The 22,572-nt window shown below is 42.5% G+C and overlaps 1 protein-coding gene across 1 annotated transcript in view; it reads left to right on the forward strand.

Moving 5' to 3' along the window:
- Positions 1–1,437: 1,437 nt before the first annotated feature.
- Positions 1,438–22,572, forward strand: part of PPM1A (protein phosphatase, Mg2+/Mn2+ dependent 1A) — a 31,019-nt gene continuing 9,884 nt past the window's right edge. The window contains exons 1-3 of the mRNA XM_086461921.1: positions 1,438–1,474; positions 16,698–17,549; positions 19,358–19,475. Coding sequence (XP_086318047.1) covers positions 16,716–17,549; positions 19,358–19,475 — 952 coding nt within the window. The 5' untranslated portion in view covers positions 1,438–1,474; positions 16,698–16,715. The remainder of the gene's footprint in view (positions 1,475–16,697; positions 17,550–19,357; positions 19,476–22,572) is intronic.

The following is a 22,572-nucleotide window of genomic DNA, read 5'->3' on the forward strand; positions in this document are numbered from 1 at the left end:
CATCCCTTTTGTCAACAGGCCAGCCTTCATCAAAGGGCAGCTGAAAATCACGGGATTATTAAGACCATTATGCGTTCATTACTGGTAATCCGCTGCTGATTTTGCCAGCAGTTGTGCTTTCAGCGGGGAAGCCTGCAGGGCTCCGGTTTAGGCGGGTAAGAGGATAGACCCCAGCGTGCCCCTGCCGCCCTGCGCCTGCCGGCGGCTCTGGCGACGGGACGCGACCAGGGTGGCTTTTGCTCAACCCGGCCCCGCCGAGGAGCGAGAGCGGCTGCTCCCCGCGCCCGAGGCCTCCTCAGGGGAGACGCGGCTGAACCCCCCCGGGGCCTCAGCCTGGGCCCCGCTGCCCGCTCCCTCGGCCGCAGGAGAACATCGAGCGTGAGCAGCTGCAGCTACCGCTACCGGGGCCGGTACCGCTGGCCGGTACCGCCGCCGCCAGCACCCGCCGCGGCTTTTCCCCTCAGGGCGAGGGGCGCTGCGGATGACGTCTTTGCCTCCCAACCCGCCCAAGCTCGCGCCTCTCTCAGGCGCTCAGCGCATGCTCAGTGCGGCCCAACTCCGGGGGGGGGCGGGACACTGGACGGAGGGTGATGTAATACCTTTAACGGCCTCGAGCCCCCCCCCCCCCCCGCTTTGCAGCTCTCCCAGCCCTAACATCCGGGTATCCCACCCGCTACGCCAGAGGCGGGGTTTTGCCCTAAAAAGCGGCGTTTGTCGCGGTTTTGAGGGTTTTTTTGTGTGTGTGTGGTTGTTTGGTTTTTTTACCGGGGGGGGGGGGGGGTAGAGGAAGGCGCGTGCGCAAGCACCCGGGGTGAGGAGGGACGGGGTTTAGGGAGCGCGCGCGCGTGCACTCGCTCCCGCTCCCCCACCGCGTTCTCGTTCCCCGCGATCGCGACGGGGGAGGGGAGCGGCGGCGGCAGGCAGGCAGGCAGGCGCGCGCGCCGCCCGGCGCGCCTGCGCAGAGGGGAGGAGGAGGAGGAGGAGGAGGCGGCGGCGGAGGCGGCGCAGTGCGTGCGTGTGTGTGTGTGTGTGTGACAGAGGCGGCGGGAGGAGCGCGGGGGGGGGGGGGGGGGGGAGCGGACGAGGCTCCGCGGTGCTGCGCGACTGGGCGCGGAGCTCGGGCAGGCGGGCAGGCAGGCGGGCGGGCGGGAGGGGGCCGGGGAGGGGGGGGCCGGCGGCTGCGGCGAGCGAGGAGCGGAGGCGAGATGAGCGCTGGGCTCCCCCTGGGCAGAGAGCCGCCCTCCGCAGCCGCCGCCTGTGAATGAACTGAGGCGAGGCCGCCAGCCGGGTGCCCCCCCCCCCCCCCCCCTCCTCCCTCTCTCCCCCTCCTTCCCCTTGTCCCCCGGCTCGCCCGCCGCCGGCCCCACCGCGGACGTCCCGGCCTGCCCCCGGCCTCCCTGCCCCCACGCACCTTCGGGAGCGCGGAGCGCGGCCCTGCCCGCCACAGCCGGCGCCGTCCGCCGCGGCCGGGGGGGTAAGTGGTGCTGCGCAGTGCGGGGCCTCCGGGGTGCGAGGGGGTGGCGGCGGGGCCGGGCTACGCCGGGGCGCTGGAGGGCCGCGTCCATCGCCGCCTGCGCCCCGGGGCCTGTAAACAAGCGGGGGTGGCCTGCGCGGGGGCTGCTCTCCCTTTCGGTTCTGTGGGAGAAGGAGGAGGGGGGGGGGGGTGTCGTTCCCCCCGTAGCCCCGATGAGGAGCGAGGCGCCATCCCCAGCAGCAGCGGGTAACCGGTCGGGGTGGCAAGAGGGAGGGAAATGGGAAGGGAACGGGGCGGGGGGCGGCGCGGGTGCGAGCCTACTTGGGATGCTGATGCCGGGAGCCCCCAGCCCCGGGGGCTGAAGGTGGGCTGGCCGCGGGGCTCCGCCGCGCAGCCCCTGCATTGCAGGCGCCTTCGCATAAGGGTGGGGGGTGGCACGGCAGCCCCTTGGGGCTGGGTATGGGGAAAGAAAGGGAGGAGGAGGGTGAGCAGCGGGTTTGGGGCCTGGCTCAGGTAGCAGAAGCTTCACACCCCCCCACCCACCCCCCCCCTTTTCTTGGCCGATTCAGAGTTCATTTAATAATGGCTATAAACAGCCTGCTCTCCCATCGCCACCCAAACGCTTGGGGCACGGCACTGAGAAAAAAAAAAAACAACCAAAGAACCAAAAAAAAAGAAACCCTACAAACCAAAAACATGTATCTATTTATAAAGCACCCCACCCTAGCAAGGGTCGGAGCATCAAGCGCTCCCCAGATAGTGACATTATTATGCATCGGGTGGTTTTCCCTTGCCAACGCCTTTAAAGTTTGAGAGAGATTTTGCTGCCTTTGAAAACAATGTCGTGAGCAAAGGTTACGCTGATGATCTGTGATCTGTCATAACGTGCATGGTTAAAAGTAGATAGAAGAAAATGCTCTCCTTGATTAAGAAGTTGGCCGGTGATGTACTGGATAATTGGGCTTGCATGTTAAATGCCAGAGGTTGTGAGCATACATCTAACCTTTTTATTACATTAGCTTGTTTTATAGGAGATACAATACAGCTTTAAGACTGGCTGCAGGATAATAGTTTCAGAAGAATTGATTTTGTTGGCATCTGTTCTATATGTATTTGTATTTATTTAGTACAATTAAAACACTTCAGTGTTGCTATGTGCATGGCAAAATTTTGTTGTTGCAAAACTAACGTTTAAGTTTACAGCAGTACTTGTGAGGAACTAATTTTTTTTTGTGTTGTACCTTTTGTCAGAAGAGAAAGTGCTGGTCATTCAGATGGCTGCTGTGGTAACCTTAAGATTTAAGGTCCTGTATGTCATACAAAGGGATTTTTTATTTTTATTTTATTGAGCAGAAGGCAGTTTTAGATCCTGAGAGCAGTAGGTTTGAAGGTAGGTGATAACGTTTTCCTTAGGCTGTGATGTTTAAGATCAGAGTAAGTAGAATCATTTTATAAAGTAGAAGTTGTAACTCTTGTCGTTCTAGGAAATTACTTTCCAAATATGAGCCCGTGTAGCACTTTCCTGAGGCTGTGCCTGCAGTGTTGCAGTGGTTAGGTGGCTGAAGCAGGATTTGTGAAGCAGTAGTGGAATTAAAGCAAGACGGACGCTGTTACTCAGGACCCTGTGTGAATTGCCAAATGACCAAGAATTGTGCAAGTTCTACCCACATTTCTTCTCTGATAGCTTCCCTTCTGTTACTATTCATAGTTTTTCTATGAATAACATCAGAGATGATGGGGGGAAACATAGGTTAAGGAAGTTTTACGTTTTACCTATCCAATCCGAGCAGCAGTCAAAGGAAGGGTGTTGAAGGAAAGCAGTTCTTATAGGTATGCCAGCATTTTTCCCCTGGGGTAGGGGCAGCTGCTCCTAAAGTTTTCTCTTCCAGGCCTTTCTGGGTCTACCTTTTGTATATGAGACTGGGCTAAGAGTACGAGAGTTGCTGATACCTCGTGGCAGTTATTAATGTTCTCCTCACAGACATAGATGTCTGATAAAACCCTCTGATAAAGGTAGCTTGTACTGGAGAGAGCTGGTCTGTACTCTCACACTTGCCTGGCCTAGCCTTGTTTTTCTCATATACAGCCAAGGCCTAGCTCTGGTTTATGGGTTTAGTCCTTTGCTTGGTGGTTGTCTGTTAAATCTCTCCCCTTGAGGTACAGTAGAAAACTATTCCTGTTTCCCAAGTATTTACTTAACTGTCTATAGGTAAGCTTGAGACGCTTTTGTTGAAATGGAGGAGGAGAGATGGAAATGCCAAATAACTGGTGAAGCTTGCAGGTCTAAACAAGCAGAACTCACTTAGTGGGATTTGAATTAAAGCAGAATACAGAAAAGTTTTTTTTTCTATAAAAGCAAGCTAGTTGCTTCTTATCTGGAGTGCAGTTTAGGCAGTGAAGTTGAGTCATTCTTGCTGAGATAGCATTTTAAGAACGGTCGTTAAAATGCTTAGATATTTAACTCTGGCACAGTGTAATTTGCAAACTTATGTAACTAGTGTGTTTTTGAATGCAGCTGTCAATAAGAGATCTTATTGCACTTTTCCTTTTTAGTGGAACCGGGGAATATAAAGCAGCTGCTTTCACGAGATGACCTAAATATAAGTCATATAACAATAACGTATTTCTTAGTAAAATATTGACATCACTGTTGACTTAATTTTTACATGTTTAAGTCTGTTCTGATGTAAAAATACATTTTCCCATGATGAGCTAAGCAGAACTGCATTGCAATTAAGTGATTGAATAATGCAGGTTGTGCTATTAAATAAGCAAGTCTTGGAATGGGAGGTACTGTAAAATAATTGTATTCGTTTTGTCGCTGCAAACCTGCAACTGATTTTAAGGACTTGAATAGGAACAATGTTTGAAGTCAAGACAGTGGTGGCTTAGCATAGCTACATCTGAGCCAGACAACATTTGTTCTTACTATTGAATACAAAGGCATGCGGCCCTGTGTAATTTTTGCTCCTCTTTTCTCATAATCATACCTCACTTTGACGTTTTCTTTGAAACATTAGTGTGTCATCTGTAGCTGTTCTTAAATGATGCAGTCTGTAGTCTCATTCATTCTTTCAAAAATTAATTTCTTTTTGGGATACTACTTTTTTGCTGAATTCTTACTGATCTCTGTAGTTTTAGTCATATCATCCAAATTTTGGTAAAAATAGTGGGATGAGAAATAAACTTCTGTATAATTTAAACATGCTTAGCTACAGTGCTCTTCATTGAAAGAAGAGCAAATTGCAAAGTGTAAAGTCTGTGTAAACAATATGTAATCCCTGAAAAAATGCCAGTGTTCTTAGGATATTTAGAAGATCTATGGAATGTACATAAAATGTGATTTTTGTGGCATTTAATGTACATTCCATTAGCCAGTGCATAAAAACATTGTTTAAGAAGGATTCGTGTATTTGAGCCATGATGTGGTGTGGGTCACAGTGGAGACAGCGTTATCTCGTCGCTTCTTTGCGTTGCTCCTGTTGCTGTCTGTCTGTGAAGGAACAGTTCAGGATTTATTAAGATTTAATGTTGCTAAAGTAAGTAATTTAAATCTTAAGACTCAGAAGAATGTTTAGACCAAGGAAGTTTTAATCAGGGCAGGAGAAGAAAGCAAGTATGGTACCATGGGAGTGAGCAGGCTGATTTTTGTTCCTGGATAGAGGTGGTATCTGGCTGAGTGTTGCTGGCGTTAAACCAGCGCTGTAAGGTCTGCTTTTCTGTATTTCTATCTACTCAAAGGTTGTCTTTTCTGTATTTCTATCTGCTAAACTGATCTGTGTTTAACCATCAGTTTTCGCATACCGATAAAATTAACTAAGATGTTTCAGCTTGCTACTGAAGTCTACAAAACAGCATGTTTATAAATATGTGAAACAGTTGCTCAGAGTTTTTTAACAGCTCTTCTAAAAAGGTGTTTGTATGTGACTAAAACAAGAGAATAAAAATGTCCTTCATCCACAGATAGTTCCAATGAAGTACACTTCTACTGTTTAGTGTAAACTGTACAGCAGTATGCTAGCAAAAGAGCGTCTAGGAGTGATACAAAGGAAGAACAAAACTGGCTAATCAGGTTTCAGTATTGAAATGTAGCTAAATGCTAGCAGTTTACACGTAGAGGAAAAAGTACACAAGCCTATCTATTTATTGCTGACATCTTAGTTCTCAGTTCAGGTAAGACTGTTTTAATAGATAAAAAGGTCTCTCTAAAGTCTTCTAAGATAATAGTTTACAAACCCAAGAAACTCAAGTGTAACATGACTTGTATTCTGATAGCTGCAGTTTAAATAAAGCAAAGCACTTAAATGTGCTTACACTGATACGCCACGTGCAACTGAATTATGTGGGACTGCTCAGATGTACGATGTTGCTGTCATGCTTAAATGCCTTGCTGGATTGTGACCTAGAGGATGAAGCGCTTTCGTGTTTGGGTCTCAGCTGTAACTTAAAGGATTTTCTGTATCTCTGCATACAACTCATTTTAACTGCCAACTGTAGTTTTGATCTGGAATTTGGATGGTAGTCTGTATTCTTCTTGACCATATATCATAGCTATCATGCATAAAATTCCATTGTATTTTTTACTTACAAAATACCCTAAAATGCAATAGCCACAGGAGCTGTGTAAACTGTGCCTAAGCTCTTTGTGTTTGGAGATGAGTTTAAGGAATTCTCCAGCTGTCCGCTAAGTTAAGTAAACCCAAGCATTGGAAGGGGGTGCAGAATGCAGAACAGTGTGGCAGGTCAGTGGTTAGTATTAATTTGTAGGTACATTTCATCAAGAAAGGATCAGGTTCTATCAGTAAATAATTTTCTGGTTACCCAAGTCAATTATAGTAAGTGTTTTGGCAGAACCTTCTAAAAGATCTAGTACTGCTTCTCTCTGTGAAGAACCACTCTGAGGCTGCAGAATGAGACCCATAAGCTTAGGAAATGCTGGCATTAACACTGCTTGTATTTTGAAGAACAGGCGAATCCGACAATATCCTCATTTGGTGACCAGAATATTTAGAGCTGCAATGAACTCAAGTTTGGACTCAGGAGAGCACCTTACTGCCTTGTTCATCGTAGGCAAATCTGTCAACTCTGCACTGATAGTGGTAGAAGTGAACTTGGTAAACTGTGACCCTCTGGTTTCTTTTTTTATATTTTTATGTAGTCTTGGGGAAAAAAAAAAAATCCATTTATTGCAGCAGTTATCCTCTATCCTTGTTCTCTTAATGAGATAGGAATGCTGGGGATGTGAGGGCAAAGTAGCTTTGTAAATAAAAGCTCTCTGTGTGTACAAATGAACAAACTCAGTTTTTTCCTAAGCTTTGAGGATTTGACTTCCAGGTCTTAATGTGCTTCTGGCATAGTTTTGATGTCATTTCCTTGCAAGCAAAGCCAGGTTACAGCTGTAAGCTTCAGAACGTTTTCTGTTTTATTCCTATGTGTAGTCATCGAGTTTTAAGTCTGCTGTATGCTGCTTTTCCTATATCCTCACCAGAATAGTGGTAATGTTGCAGGGATTAGAACCCCACAAATATTTTCCTGTAAATTGGAGGGTCTGGGAAATTGCTTATGTATCTTTCTTTGAATTATTTCATAATATTGAATACTTGGCTAAACAAGAAATTTTGGGGCCTTCAGGCAAACATCATCGTCTCATCGTTGGGCCCATGCATACTGGTTACATTTTCTCTAAATACTGTGTTTTTATTTTACTCCCAAACACTACCTGTATGAACTTTATTTTCACTTGGGGTTTGTTCTTCCGTATTGATAAATAAATTACTCATAAGGCAAATCAGAAATAGGTGGGTGATGCTGAAGTGAGGAAGATCTGAAGTTTGAAAGCTTTAAATAATTATTTTTTAAAAAGAACAGTGACCTTGATGAGCAACTAGAGACACAAAGATTAAAAATTAAAAAGGAGAGAGCATGATGATTCCATGTGTTCAATTTGCTCTAAGGTATATAGGACTGTAATAACTTAGATTTTAAGATGTTTGTAGTGAGGTTATCAGTGAAACAGTATGACAGAAGGATGGTGGGATTCTGTAAGAATTTATACACATTACCACAGGCAACAATATCAGATTATGTTAACTGTAAAAAAGTGTTGGTTTCCTGAACTTCATCACCCCAGATGAGAGAGAGAGTGTGTGTAAGTGTAATTTTTTTGCCTTATTTCAGGAATGTTTCAGTTAATGCACTTGGTGTTTTGTTGGTTTTTTAAATTATTGTTATTCAAGCCTCCCTTTGTTTTTGGAGTCTTGGTGAATAATCCCATTGGGACCTCTTTCCATGGAGCATCTTTTTCCTAGTTTATTTTAACACTTCAGCTAAAACCCTTGACAGTGTCCTGGTTTGAGCCTAACCCATGACACACAGACAAATTGGCAGCAGCTTGACTTCACTTCAGCAGCTTTTGAACAACCTGAACAATCCTGGTCATTCTAATAAGTCATTCTGGTCTAGAGGCTTTTTACCCAATAACTTTGCTTTCCTCTTTTGGGTAGTGGCAGGACAGGCTAGGACTCCAATTCTGTCTTTATTTTTCTCAGTAGGTTTAGCTGAACTTGATAAAAAAGCAAATGCTTTTTGTTTGGTGTGTTTTGGGTTTTTTTTTTTGTCTTTTTGACACAGAAATAGCAGTGGAATGGTGTGATTCTTCCACTAAAGAAAACATTCCTCTATGAATCTTCAATTTTATTTTTTTTTATGGCAGGTATTGTTTGATTGATAATACTAGCAGTGAACAAAGATGCTGAGGCTTCAAGCTGTAAATGACACACCAAAAAAGTGACATTTAAAGAACAGGGGTTTTTAGCTATTACTTGAAGCATTTGGTATGTTCCATTCTTGGACTTTTCAGTAAGAATTGTTGATTAGGCCGACTATGTCTAGGAGTGGTGTAGTATTCTGTTGTGATGGTAGATGACAGTGGCAGAGTGCTCTTGGTATTACAAATACTGGAAAAAAAAATTGTAGTTCAACTTTTATGACTTAGTGTAACTCCATTCTTCTGTGTAACTCCATTCTTCTGTGTTGTCTTTTTCTGTTTCCCTTTTGCCTGTATTTTCTTTCTGGTGAAACTGTGTTGCTGTGTGTAGTTCTGTTGGAATAGCAGTGTAACCCTGTATAATCTCTGCGCCATGAGCAGTTTGGTTGGAGTGGTTACTTTCACTTGTTTGCCTTGCTCTTTCAAGAAATTTGAATCTTACTGCATCTCATTGATATTGAAAATGAAGCAAGGCCTTTCTTTCTCCAGACTCTCTCTACATAGACTGCAGCTTCCTTGGATCTTCAGTTCCCTTTTACAGTGCCTGCTTCAATGGGGCTTTGAATTTTGGCTGGAGTCTGCAGGAGTTTGTGTGCTATTAACAAAGCAGTTGTCTAATCCCTGTGTCTAAAATGGGTGCCTTTTGTTTATCTTCCAACACTTTTAAGTAAGAAATCTTTGGAAAATGAAGTATAACCAGGAAGGTGCTGAACTAAGCACCAGCATGGGCATGTTTTCTGCTTATTAATGCTTTCAAGCGAGGACCTTGGTTTTTTCATTCTCATACTCTTCAGACAGCAGCATATGAATTTATGCAGAGCTACCTCATTGATTTTCATAGTACTTGTTAATGTCGTTTTGTTTGTCTGCACAGTTTTTCATAGTGATTGGGCTGCTTGTACTTTGATACTGCTGCCTAGTGGGTTTTTTCCTTATGCTTTCCCACCTCTAATTTGTAGTACAAATATTTAGAAAGAAGCAAGAATTCTGTCTGGGCCAAGAAATATTACCTTAATTGTGTTCTGAGGGTGCCAGTCGTGTTAGGATCCTGATGAGTGGCTGGTACTTGTGGATGCAAGTTGTATCTCCTCTCAAAATCAATGTAGTGATTTTTCAGTTCCCAGCAGTCATCCTAGTGATTCTGGAAATGAGTTATTTTCTTCATAACTGACCATAGAGCAAGATGAAAACAAGTCCATAAAGAAATCTTGAAACTACATCACCGTCTTTCCGATTTCTACGGGAACAGTTTGTTAGAGAGGTGAATGATCTTTTTCAACGTCCACACGAAAAATTGACATAGGAAAAAAAGTAGGATAAAATATTTTAGTGCTTAGTAGGGGGAGGCGTTCAGAAGGGCTGTCAGCTCCTAGTAAGGAGAAAGGATGTAAAGCAGAAGAGAAGTTACTTTTAAAAAACTAAACTCCTCACAAAACAACCTAGCTCAGCGAAATGGCAGTGCCTGTGGACCAGCTAGCAAGAGGTCAGAGCTCATTGGTGTCTGTGTCAGAGGTGCAATGATTTAGTGTTTCTGCTGTTGTATGAAGTTGTAATTATGATTACTGTTACATATTAATTACAGGGAGAGAGGGAGGGTAAGTGGGGAAAGATTGAAACAATTCATGCTTTCCTTTGTACAGACAGAGTTATTAAGTCGCTTACCTTTGGGGTTTTTTTGCCCTATCTCTCAATTGCGTCCATGTATAGATGTTCTTTCTTGCCTGTCTGAAGGCCTGTTCCTTAGAGCTTTGATATTTCTCTTTATTTTCTGACGTTTCCAGCTGTCTGCCTTTCCCTGTTCCTCTTGTTTGCCACATGCAGTAGCTCCTACATCTGTCCTAAAGCAAAAAAATTGTTAATGATATTGCCAAGCTTCTTACCCCTGTGGGTAGCTTCTTACCCCTGTGGGTAGCTTCTTACCCCTGTGGGTAGCTTCTTACCCCTGTGGGTAGCTTCTTACCCCTGTGGGTAGCTTCTTACCCCTGTGGGTAGCTTCTTACCCCTGTGGGTAGCTTCTTACCCCTGTGGGTAGCTTCTTACCCCTGTGGGTAGCTTCTTACCCCTGTGGGTAGCTTCTTACCCCTGTGGGTAGCTTCTTACCCCTGTGGGTAGCTTCTTACCCCTGTGGGTAGCTTCTTACCCCTGTGGGTAGCTTCTTACCCCTGTGGGTAGCTTCTTACCCCTGTGGGTAGCTTCTTACCCCTGTGGGTAGCTTCTTACCCCTGTGGGTAGCTTCTTACCCCTGTGGGTAGCTTCTTACCCCTGTGGGTAGCTTCTTACCCCTGTGGGTAGCTTCTTACCCCTGTGGGTAGCTTCTTACCCCTGTGGGTAGCTTCTTACCCCTGTGGGTAGCTTCTTACCCCTGTGGGTAGCTTCTTACCCCTGTGGGTAGCTTCTTACCCCTGTGGGTAGCTTCTTACCCCTGTGGGTAGCTTCTTACCCCTGTGGGTAGCTTCTTACCCCTGTGGGTAGCTTCTTACCCCTGTGGGTAGCTTCTTACCCCTGTGGGTAGCTTCTTACCCCTGTGGGTAGCTTCTTACCCCTGTGGGTAGCTTCTTACCCCTGTGGGTAGCTTCTTACCCCTGTGGGTAGCTTCTTACCCCTGTGGGTAGCTTCTTACCCCTGTGGGTAGCTTCTTACCCCTGTGGGTAGCTTCTTACCCCTGTGGGTAGCTTCTTACCCCTGTGGGTAGCTTCTTACCCCTGTGGGTAGCTTCTTACCCCTGTGGGTAGCTTCTTACCCCTGTGGGTAGCTTCTTACCCCTGTGGGTAGCTTCTTACCCCTGTGGGTAGCTTCTTACCCCTGTGGGTAGCTTCTTACCCCTGTGGGTAGCTTCTTACCCCTGTGGGTAGCTTCTTACCCCTGTGGGTAGCTTCTTACCCCTGTGGGTAGCTTCTTACCCCTGTGGGTAGCTTCTTACCCCTGTGGGTAGCTTCTTACCCCTGTGGGTAGCTTCTTACCCCTGTGGGTAGCTTCTTACCCCTGTGGGTAGCTTCTTACCCCTGTGGGTAGCTTCTTACCCCTGTGGGTAGCTTCTTACCCCTGTGGGTAGCTTCTTACCCCTGTGGGTAGCTTCTTACCCCTGTGGGTAGCTTCTTACCCCTGTGGGTAGCTTCTTACCCCTGTGGGTAGCTTCTTACCCCTGTGGGTAGCTTCTTACCCCTGTGGGTAGCTTCTTACGTTTTTCTGTTTGCAGTTGTCTTACTGAAATATAACGCAGACTACAGTTGCATCTCCAAGAAACAAGCATTCTGGTGGGGAAATTTGTGTCAGTTCATGTTTATTAAAATAGCCCCATTTCTGTATTTTATTTCTTTTACTACTTCTTCATAGACAGTTTCTGCTAGTTGGCCATGTGTTCCTGTGTCTGAAAGTACGCATTCAGAAACATCAACTGTAATTTTCAGTACTTTATTGATGTTGTTGAACCGTGAGTGCCAGAACTCAGTCATATAGCCTCCAATAGTTGTTAAATAGTTTCATTGGCAAGAAGCTTTTTCATGACTTCATTCGGCCCATGACTGTGGTGTAATTATGTCTCCTCATCTGCGTGTTCTGTTTTATTTTAGTCATTCGTCCGATCCCTGGGATGATCTCTGACATGTTGTTTGTTAACATTAATTGATTTGGAGCATCCAGTACGTACTGTCAGTTCTTCATTCAACAGCCGCTAACTTCTGAAAGTGTTTCCACATTTGCACAATTACATGCTGACTCGTTACTGCATCCAGACTGCTTAAAGCAAGGGGAAAAGTACCATGGATCAGATGGGAGTTGAAGTGATCAAATGCTCTTTTTCTATTCAGTAGCAGTCTATATAATTTGGTGACTTATTCTGTGCCCTGTAGTTCAAGTAAAGGTTGTAATCTTTCTTTATGCTGCTCATTACAACACACAGGGCGTAATGTTGCTTGGAGAATTGTTCCAGGAAATTGGAGTATGGGGACATTTCTCAGCTTAGTTTGAACAAGAGCCTATGACTTCAATGTGGTTCATGTAAGCAGCTTATTCTAGTGGAAGGAATACAACTCAAACTTTGTTTAAAAAGGATTATTAAATCACATATTGTTAAAGTACGAGTTTCAGGTGGGGGTGGTTGGTTTTCTTGGACAAGATGATCAAATCCTTGGCCGGATTCCTTGGAAAAATAGTTTGTCTTTTTACAGGGGTACATGGGCTTACGTTAAATGTCCTTTGTGAACAATTTAAAACTTACCTTCAAGCAAATGAATAAACAAATAGCAAAACAGTAAAATTTATTTTTGTGTGCATCGGAAGGCGTTAGAGTTGTGCTGTCTGAATAGCACAATTTGAGGGACAAATGAAGGGGCAAAGAGATTTCATGCATTCCAGCAATGTATCTGTGGTTGTCCGTGGTTGTCCATGGTCTAGTATACTAATTACCCTCCTTTTCTTTGCCACTTTGTTCTCCAGTTGCGTCCATTTTCAAGGAGTTTAGCTACTGACTCTTTGGCATGCTCCATTCATTATTTCAGTTTGTTTCTAATGCTGCAGTCCTTTGAATTTTGGCACTCTTGTGTTTCATCCAAGATCTTGTTACTTGTGTTGATTTTTCTAGGCCCTCTACAGTATTCTTGCTCTTCTGTCTGCAAACTGCAACTTGAGTTTTCCGTGCACTTGCTGCAGAGGCTGTCCTTCAGTTTGACCTCCACAAAATAAGCATTTTGGAAGTGATGGTTTAGATGCACTCGTAGATGCATAGCGGTGCATTTTCACTTCTAGTTTTGTTCCGAAGCCTTTCCATTCTTCAGAGCCAAAATCCAGGAACTGTGCCTGCAGAAAGCTCTTCTCTTTTAGGAGAAACTAATGGAAGTCACTGATACGACGGTGGTGAACCAAGAATTATCTTGTGTTAAAATTGAAGTTTGCTTGACTAATTGCTGTGGCAGCTGCAGTGCCACATGATGTTTTAGTTACAGTTTCTGAAGAAAATGTTGCACCTCTGATCTTTTTAGAGGGCAACACTGCTGTGGTACTGTTCACAGTTGTCCTTCTCTAAGAAAAAAACCAGTTGGTGGTTAACATTTGCCACTAAACTTCATGATTAAAGTGTATTTTCTCTTACGTTGGCTTTTATTAAATAGGTATAAGAAGAATGTCTGACTCCTTTAGTCCATATGGGCATCATTCAAGCATCCTGAAAGTTGAAGCTTCCAGAGTAGAGGACTGGTTCCGTCTCCCCCTACGAGACTGCAGTTTTCTAACATGATTGCAGAAATGTGTGGCTGAGTTAAGAAGAGCGAGGGGAAGGGGAGGAAAATTTCTTTGAGAATAAGATTCATAAGATGAGGACTCCTGTTTAGGAAGATAACTAAAGAAATGTAAGAGAGGGCTAAGTTAGACCATGTTCAGAGTTCTGTTGCTCTGTTGCACATCTCACATGCAGACTGTTCTGGGCCTGACTTCTGTCTGTAGTGTTATTGCATAACGAAGTCGTGCTGTAACTTGGGCACTTGCGCTGCTATAGGTTCATCTGACTTGCATACAGAATTATATGCTTAACGAAAGGTGTCATTCCAGCTTAATCAGTATAGTGCACAAACCGCCTCATGAAAGAATGAAGAACATACTAGTGATTTAGGTAGACACTGATGTGTGAAAGATGTTTCTGTAAATAGGAACTCAAACAGGTCAAAAAGATGATTCTAGTAGGAAGGAGGCATGGCTTGCTTATGTCAGCCTTGGTGTGTGCGTCCCTTTTAAAACTAAGATTATTTCGTTTTATAACTAAGAGTCTTTAAATGCTTCAGATTTTAGCCACAGGGTGTGTGGGGAGTTGTAGCAGGTGGCCTCCAATTCATAAGGATTCACAATTTGGTCATATTAAACTCGATTTATCTGAACAAGAATTGAAATTCTGGAGAAATTAAAGGCTTGGCGTATTCATCCTACCCACAAGTAAACTATGCTTTCCCTTCAGATACAGTGAGGATTTTGAAAACCTGGCCTGCTCTCCTACAGGTTTAGGCTGGTGTTCTGGTGGAAGTATGCTTAGCTGGAGTGTTGCAAGGAAGGTAACTGCAGCCTGCCAGGGCAGTTTTCACAAGGGTGCCGTGCTATGGGCTGTGAATAATTTCCTAAGTAGAAATTCTGTGACTACATTGTGGTTATCCTTCTGTCTGGTTGTGTTCACATCCGTGGTGGGTAGCTTGCACCTACCAGGCTTAATTTAGAATAGCAACAGCTTTCAGTTTACCTTCTGGGAAGTGATAAGGCAGCTTGATTTTTAAATGGAGAGTGGATTTGTTAATTTTTGAAGTGTGCTAGCAGTTCTCTTTAAGTTACTAGAACTGCATACAACCTGTCTGTATGTATTTAAATTGTGGTTTACATGACAAACTACTGAGAGGGACAAACAGCTTACAAAGCACAACTCTGAATATTGTGCACCTAGTAATGTGAGACATTAGAAGGAATGGAATAAATGAATGAATGAATAAAAAGTCTATTATTCTGCAAAATATTTCCCTAATTGATTTATGGCAGCATTCTGTAATTATTTTGATCACCCTGACTTCACTAGAGTTGCATGTGAAGATAAAAAAAGTCGTAAGTCTCTTTTTTTTTTTTTTTCGTAGCAACTACGGTGATGTGAACCTCATGCATGTGCTTAGGGTACGAGACCAGTGTACACGGTATTTTGTTGGCTAGTTAAGGTTTGCATGGGCATCAATATTTTGTGTTTGCTTGAGAAGAGACAGAACTTAAGAGCAGGCGTTGGGGTGAGAGGAAGCAGAGGTATACTGCTGCTGACATCTCTCCATACAGCTAAAATGTGTGTGGCTTTTGTTTTTGTTAACAAAGCATGTGAGCCAGAGAGTGTGTATCTAGTCCCTGTGCCTCACATTTGAATCACTGTTGTGGTGAGATCAAATATAAACATTTCTTGACGGTTTATCCTAACACATACAGATGTTTTAGAAAGGTTGTTAGTGGCTGGAAGAGACAATGTGAAAAGCTTTGTTGGATGTATAGTGTCACTTGTAGCTGGAGCTGTGTCGCGATAGAAGCATGTTATCAAAAAGTGACGTTATCACTTAGAAAATTGATCAAATGTGTTCCACGTACAAGTTAAAACTTTCTAAAACCCCTAGTGTACTAACTTTTCTGCTAGTGCAGCTGCTTAGCTGGAGCCTCAGGTAAAATCTGTTTCATAGTCTCTTCTCGCAGTTAATTTTTGTTCAATGTCTTCAAATAGAAAAGCTCATAGTCTTGTTCCATTACCTTGCATTGTATAACAGTGATTTGCACACTCTTTGATGCTTCCCAGGGCAGAATTTGCAAGTATGTAAAATGTGTGACCTATTTTGTATGTTTTTTTTTTTTTTTTAATAATGAATGCACAAGTAAACTGATGTGGATTAGAAGGGTGGGTTGGATGGTTAGGGTGTGAAAGCCATGAAGATTAACCAGTCAGTTTACACTGCCTGCAAATACAATTCTTACTCTCTTAAGCGTGAATATTTGCTGCATCACATCCCAATGATGGGAGGTGGGGGAGGATAGGGTGTGCAGTATATTGCTTTAGCTTGAATAAGGAAGCATGAATTTACAATACGTGTGATTTTATTTCCAAACAGATTTCCTTAGACTTGTCAGGGGCAGTTCTCTTTCAGTGAAGCATGAATACATTAAGCTTTTAAGTAAATCTGCAGCACAGGCATCTGAGAAGCTTGCTGCGTAATTTAACTGAAAATCTAAGGATGAGCTTTCACAAGATGGCTGAGCCAAACTAATGGCTTGCTGCCGCCTGAAGGGACAGCTGCTCAATTCCTTCTGAGTCCTACTCCTAGTTACCCAGTGTTGCCTCTTCCTTTATGCAGGCTCTGGCATCATCCTGATCATTCAGATCACTTCATCTATTTAAAAACCAAAACAAAACAACCCCACAAAAAGCCACCAACCGTACAAAAAACCCTGAACCTCCTTCTCCCAAAAGCAGACCTAATAATCAGTTTGGTTTTGTTTCATCAGAAAAGCAGAGTGTGAGCAGGACTTTGTGGCCAGCAGGTAGGGATCTGGGGAATGCCACTGTCCTGGCAACATTGGACTCTTTCACTGGCTCAGTAGTGGCAGGGAACGTAGCTATTCAGATGTGAGCCAGTTAACAAGTCCTCTTTCAAATTAATTTCGTATGTATGTATAGTATACTAGAGGCTTTTGTCAGAACCGGGAATGATAGCGGAATGTAAGTTCTACAAGTAGAACAGCTGAAAATGCTTACAAAAGTCTGATCAGTGCAGTTCAGCTGATAGCAGTGTCCTTGTTTAAATTAGATGAAAGCAATGCGAATTTGACTTGAGACACACACAGAAAAGTTGGCTTTGTATCTGTGCATCTTTGTCACCTCAGCATTATTTGGGCTTTTACTAATAGTTTCCAATAGGATGTTTTAAGAAATATCTTAATAATCCTTTTTTTTTTTTTTCTTTTTAGAACTGAAGAAAGGTCATCATGGGAGCATTTTTAGACAAGCCAAAGATGGAGAAGCATAATGCCCAGGGGCAAGGGAATGGGCTTCGTTACGGTCTGAGTAGTATGCAAGGCTGGCGAGTTGAAATGGAGGATGCACATACGGCTGTGATTGGTTTGCCGAATGGACTTGATGGATGGTCATTTTTTGCTGTATATGATGGGCACGCCGGATCACAGGTTGCCAAGTACTGCTGTGAGCATTTATTAGATCACATCACGAGCAACCAGGATTTTAAAGGGCCAGATGGGCCACCATCTGTGGAAAGTGTAAAGAGCGGCATCAGAACAGGTTTTCTGCAAATTGATGAACACATGAGAGTCATCTCCGAGAAGAAACATGGCGCAGACAGAAGTGGGTCAACAGCTGTGGGTGTCATGATTTCTCCCCAACATACATACTTCATCAACTGTGGAGACTCGAGAGGTTTACTTTGTAGAAACAGGAAGGTTCACTTCTTCACACAGGATCACAAACCAAGCAATCCACTGGAGAAAGAGCGTATACAGAATGCAGGTGGCTCTGTAATGATTCAGCGTGTGAATGGCTCTCTTGCGGTTTCAAGGGCACTTGGGGACTTTGATTACAAATGTGTCCATGGGAAAGGTCCTACAGAACAGCTAGTCTCACCTGAGCCTGAAGTTTATGAAATTGAGAGATCAGAAGAAGATGATCAGTTCATCATACTGGCTTGCGACGGTATCTGGGATGTTATGGGAAATGAAGAGCTGTGTGACTTTGTAAGATCCAGACTTGAAGTCACTGATGACCTTGAGAAAGTTTGCAATGAGATAGTTGACACCTGCTTGTACAAGGTAGCCAGACCTTAGAGAAGAAGTTTACTGTGTTTTCACTACTATAAGTTTATGAGCAAGTTAAGAATAAGTTTTGATTCCAGTATATAAGTATCCAATGGTTTATGTTAACATGACTTTGACAGTAATTACCATGATTCCCACAAAAATGGTGATAGAAGGGGAATGAACACCCAACAGAAACAGTATGGCTTTCTGGGTGGTTTTGGTTAATGAAGTTTAAAATGGTGTACAGATACGTTGTGATCAGTGGGAAACTAGAAGCTGATGGGAATTTATGGGCAAGCCAAGGACAGTAACTGCCCTTTTCTGTTTCACAACATACTTTACAAAATCTTAACTTTTAAGACTTAATCAGGCCAGAGAGTATTCTTTCCCTTCCTAATCTTCCCCTCCTTTCTTGGGCATATAGTAGTAACATGGCAGTCGTTATGCCAGGATAAATGTAGAATGAATCACGAACCTTGACTTCGTATTTTGCTGTTTAAAATTTCTTCTTGACTATATGAAGATCTGACTTTCTAAGTTAGTTTTTATTCTGGTTTAATTACTGTATTTCTTAATCAGTGTTGTATGATACAGCTCTGAAACTAGCTCAAGTAGCGGATCGGACTGTTTTGCTTAAATCTGTGTAATTTTGTCTGCAATAACTTCTACTTTGTATTAATAAGTTGCAGGATGGTGCAGTTACAGAAGAGATTTGAAGTATTGAGTTTCATAGCTTGACACTTAATTTTCCAAAGGCAAGCTATAAGTCACCATGTAAAAAAGCCAACATTTTTGATGCTAAAGAGACAAGACAACATCTCTGCTCTTTGCACATGACTAACAAGGTCATTGTTTCCCTTTTGGAAAACTGTAATTGCTTTCCAACACTGTGGCAGATTGATAATACATATATTTTTGTTTACAGTTTTTGTCTGGTAATCATGAAAACAAATGCCAGGGAAGGAGCAGTGGCTTGTGGATGCTGAAAGCTTTGCAGTAGCCAGCTGTCAGCACCTCCCCATATACTTGTTTTAAACACTCGCTTTTTCTTGATCTTGCTAACTTTGGTGGATTCAGTTGGTGTTAAAAGTTAAGCGTATGGATGCATGTTTGTAGACCAGAGCACAGGGGTATTGAAAGTAAACTAAACAGTTACTTTTCATAAGCAGAATGTGTTTGTGTTTTAAAGTATTCAAGTATTAGGGTTCTGTTTAGTTGGAGTTTAATATGTTTCCATTTCAAAGAATGCTTTTGTAAAGGCCTGGGCCTCTTCCAGCTGGGCTTTGAACAGCTTCTCTCACTTGAAACTTTTCTTGTTTTAAAAGAAAAAGGGGGGAGAAAAAGACCTAATAGCTGTGATTTTAGTTGGAAACACTATCTGAATTCAGCACCTCCCTACTTAGTGCTTTTAAGCAGTAGTGGGTTTATTTACCCGTTTAATATTCAGCTGTTTTCCCAAAATGATTGTGTAGTATTTAAAACAAGATGGAACACAACTTTGTAATTACGCATCGCTCATTAGTAATGTCAATTTTTAAAAGAGAATAGGAATAGGCTGTCTGTAACTGGCTCCGTGTAGTCTTTGGACCATAAAAGAGGAAGGAACAAAGTGACTTAGAAGTTGTACTGAATGAGTGGGCAGACTTCTGGAATTCTGTAAGGGGGCAGGGGGAAATTAAGGCTAATGATAATACTAATCCATAGTCATAAAAATTGTATTCTGACACCATATGGTTTGTGAGTTTTTGTGTGTAGAATGCTTTGATGTGTATTTAGCCTGGTGCCTATACATTCTCAAATAATTTTTTCTTTTCCACCAGGGAAGTCGAGACAACATGAGTGTGATATTGATCTGTTTTCCGAATGCACCAAAGGTATCGCCAGAGGCGGTGAAAAGAGAGGCAGAGTTGGACAAGTACCTGGAAAGCAGAGTAGAAGGTGGATCATTTAAAAAAAAATAAGTAACTTTGTTTCTAAACAGACCCCCTGGCCCCCTTCCCCTTCCAACAACTAAACTCTTAACGTGTACAGGCTTTTTATTAGACCTTCAAGTGCCATTGGCCATCTAGTGTACAGATCTGAAAAAGGCACTCGTGCAGTCCTGCTGTATGTCCTGAAAAAAGTCTGCTATGAAGGTGCAGCAGCCTGTAGCCCTGAAATTTATTCAGGATGGCAGAGACGTAATTCGGTTGTGCTCAGTGTTCTTCATGAGTCCGTTGACAGCGTTAACTTCCGACCAGTAAATCCTGGTTCCTGTTATATGGAGTTAAATGAAATAATCAGAATATCTTGCCAAGCGTCTGTGAAGATGGTAATTTTGAGTGCCATTTTTCCATATTGTTATGTACAAATTAGTTAGCCATAATGTTTTATTATCCATTTATGGTAGTGTTACAGCTTGATTACTGTCATCTTTAAGGCACCTGCTAACCTATTTACTTCTTTGAAAGTACATCAGAAATTTGTCAAAGCTAATCTTTAAGCATTCATGATGAACAAAAGCTGGGAGCTCATCTAACTGTGATAAAAACTTCAAAATTTTGCTTTAAATTTGTATTTTGAGAGTTCTTAAACTTTGAACTGAAACTGCAAGTCTTAGGCATTTTGGATCACCTAACTAAAAATGATACTTAAAATCAATTTGATTTACGAGACTTCTCGTTAAAACTGGATTTGTTGTTCCTTTTGGTATTTAAAAATGACCACAGGTTGGAGTTTTGTTTCTGAAACATAAGACATGCTGTATGCATTATTTGCATGGGTTGAGTCTATTTTTGAAGTGGCCTCCTCTAGACCTATATGTGTATATGCTCCAAGAATCCTTAATAGCACATGGGGAGTTCTTAACAGAGTTCTTCGCAACTATAGTATCAGTGATTAGTAAGTTAGAGGAATATAATGTGCACTTTTTTCTTCGTTAACTTATGTGAAGATAACATAGTGCAGCTTCAGAAATTTCACAGAGAACTTGCCTACATGGGAATTCTGGGTTCAGGCAAATTAATGTACAATTTTGAAGCAGTTACTACCTGTGTAGGTGCTTCTTCAGAAAGCTTCAACTTTATCAAAGGCCTCATTCGCAAGGTCTTGGCAAACTACATCTGTTCTGCCCCTGAGCAAATGTCCAGGCAGACATTTCTGTGTTTTAATCTAACGGTTGCCTAATAGGAGAAGATGGGGCACAGGAAGCAACAGTGTGAATCTTTTTGACAGCGTAGCAGGAATATCTATGTGCATGGTAACGCTGCGTGAGTTAAGTGTCAGATGGCTTTCTCCATTTCAAAGCAGTGTCTTGGATACTTTGTCTGAGTTCAGACAAACCCGTGACCTAGAATATGAAAATGTGTTCAAGTTAAGGCTGCATCTTCAGCTGGCCTCGTTGTACCCTGGGAATATTACGATGAGGAAAGCTGACATTTTTGTGCAGACGCTTCATTCTGTAAATGAAGACTCTAAACACTGGAACCGTGTGATTATTGCACATGCAGTCGATTTGGCTGCCAGTACTTCGCATTTGTACAAATGCAAGCAAAGTGTGATGCTTGCATAGAGGCAGAAGGATTCTGTGTGTGGTTGTAAAGCACTTTAATGGGACAATGTCTGAACAACTTGAGGAAGTATGTTGTACTTCCCCTCAAGGGTGTTTGCTTCTTTTTTGGTTGTCCTCAATCTTTTGTCTATTGCTGCACAAAGATATTATTTAAATTAATATGTAGCAAACGCTATTCAACCCAGCAGTGATTTGTATCAGCTCTGTGCGGAATTTGGCCTTTTAGGTCTTTCTCATGAGAGAAGTTGAGAGGCTGAACTAAAGCCGAACTTCAAGACCAGGAGTTGATTAACTTTGTTAACAATTTAACTGCACGAGAATTAAGTTAAATTTTCCTGGTGTAAATGAATAAGGCAGTATTGGCTAGTAAGGTAGGACTGCTACAGCATCTGAAACTTTGAACACTAGTGAATAATCTTGCTGTTATCCTAGGATACTTTAAGAATGGCAGTGCTTAATAAGAAGCTAATCTTCAGCTGAAGGAGCTAGAAAATGTAAAGAGTACTTCTAGAATTATCTTACTAGTCTGTAATATCAATTTAAAGTTAAAATTCATTACAATGGAAACTTAGTGAAAATGCGCATTACCTATTTCTATGCGTTTCAGTACTCAGTGTAGTCCAAGTAATGAGATTTGATGCTTACTAATGTGCATTTTTTTCTGGTTGTACTTTTATTCCCTCAGCCCAGAATATATCTTTATACTGGTAAGAAGTAGTGCAAATTTTGAGACGGAATAGGGCTTAGTACGGATGGTCATCTTGAATAAGGAGAGGTGATTCAGCTTTTTAAAAATGTAGAAAGTTTTCTACTTGCCGTGCCACCTAAGGACTGTCCTTTTCCTAATTTTGGTGGGTTTGTGGTCCAGATTTGTAGCTACAATAAGTAATAATGGAAGAAGCAAGTGTGGAGAAGCATCTTTGTGCCATTACTTGCAATAATAAATCAGTGTTACTCCTAAAATAACATGTGAACTTCATGGTAGAAGTAATCAGTCATTCCAAAATGTGTTGCTATTATTTGCACTAATATGTGTTATTGATGTGTTGACTCTAAAAAGAAACTTGTCTAAGCTTTTTTCTGTTCTCAGTTTTTACATAAAAACATTCCGTAATAGGTAATCCTTGCGGTATTTATACCTATACAGAGAGAAATAATTTTGAGTTAGCTGTTTTATGTTCCTTCCCATATTTTCACAAAATAAAAACTCTGGCTTTTTCTTAAACTTTGTGTGTAATTCCCAATCAGAATATGAAAAAGCAGATATGTTTTGAATCCTTTATTTTAGGGTTGTAAGTACGTTTTTCCAGTACTTGATGCCATGAAAATGTGTAGAAGGTTTAAAAGTAAATGAAAGGTTGGGGGAAGGGTCGTAAGATTCGTTGAAAGAAGATAATTCCAATAAATTAACACAGCTAGCAGACCGACTCCATTTGTTGTGTCTTCAGTGTTCATTCAGTCTGTATCTATAGTTTTATCAAAATA

The sequence above is a fragment of the Leptosomus discolor genome, chromosome 3 (assembly GCF_034619465.1).
Source record: "Leptosomus discolor isolate bLepDis1 chromosome 3, bLepDis1.hap2, whole genome shotgun sequence".
Taxonomy (NCBI): Eukaryota; Metazoa; Chordata; class Aves; order Leptosomiformes; family Leptosomidae; genus Leptosomus; species Leptosomus discolor.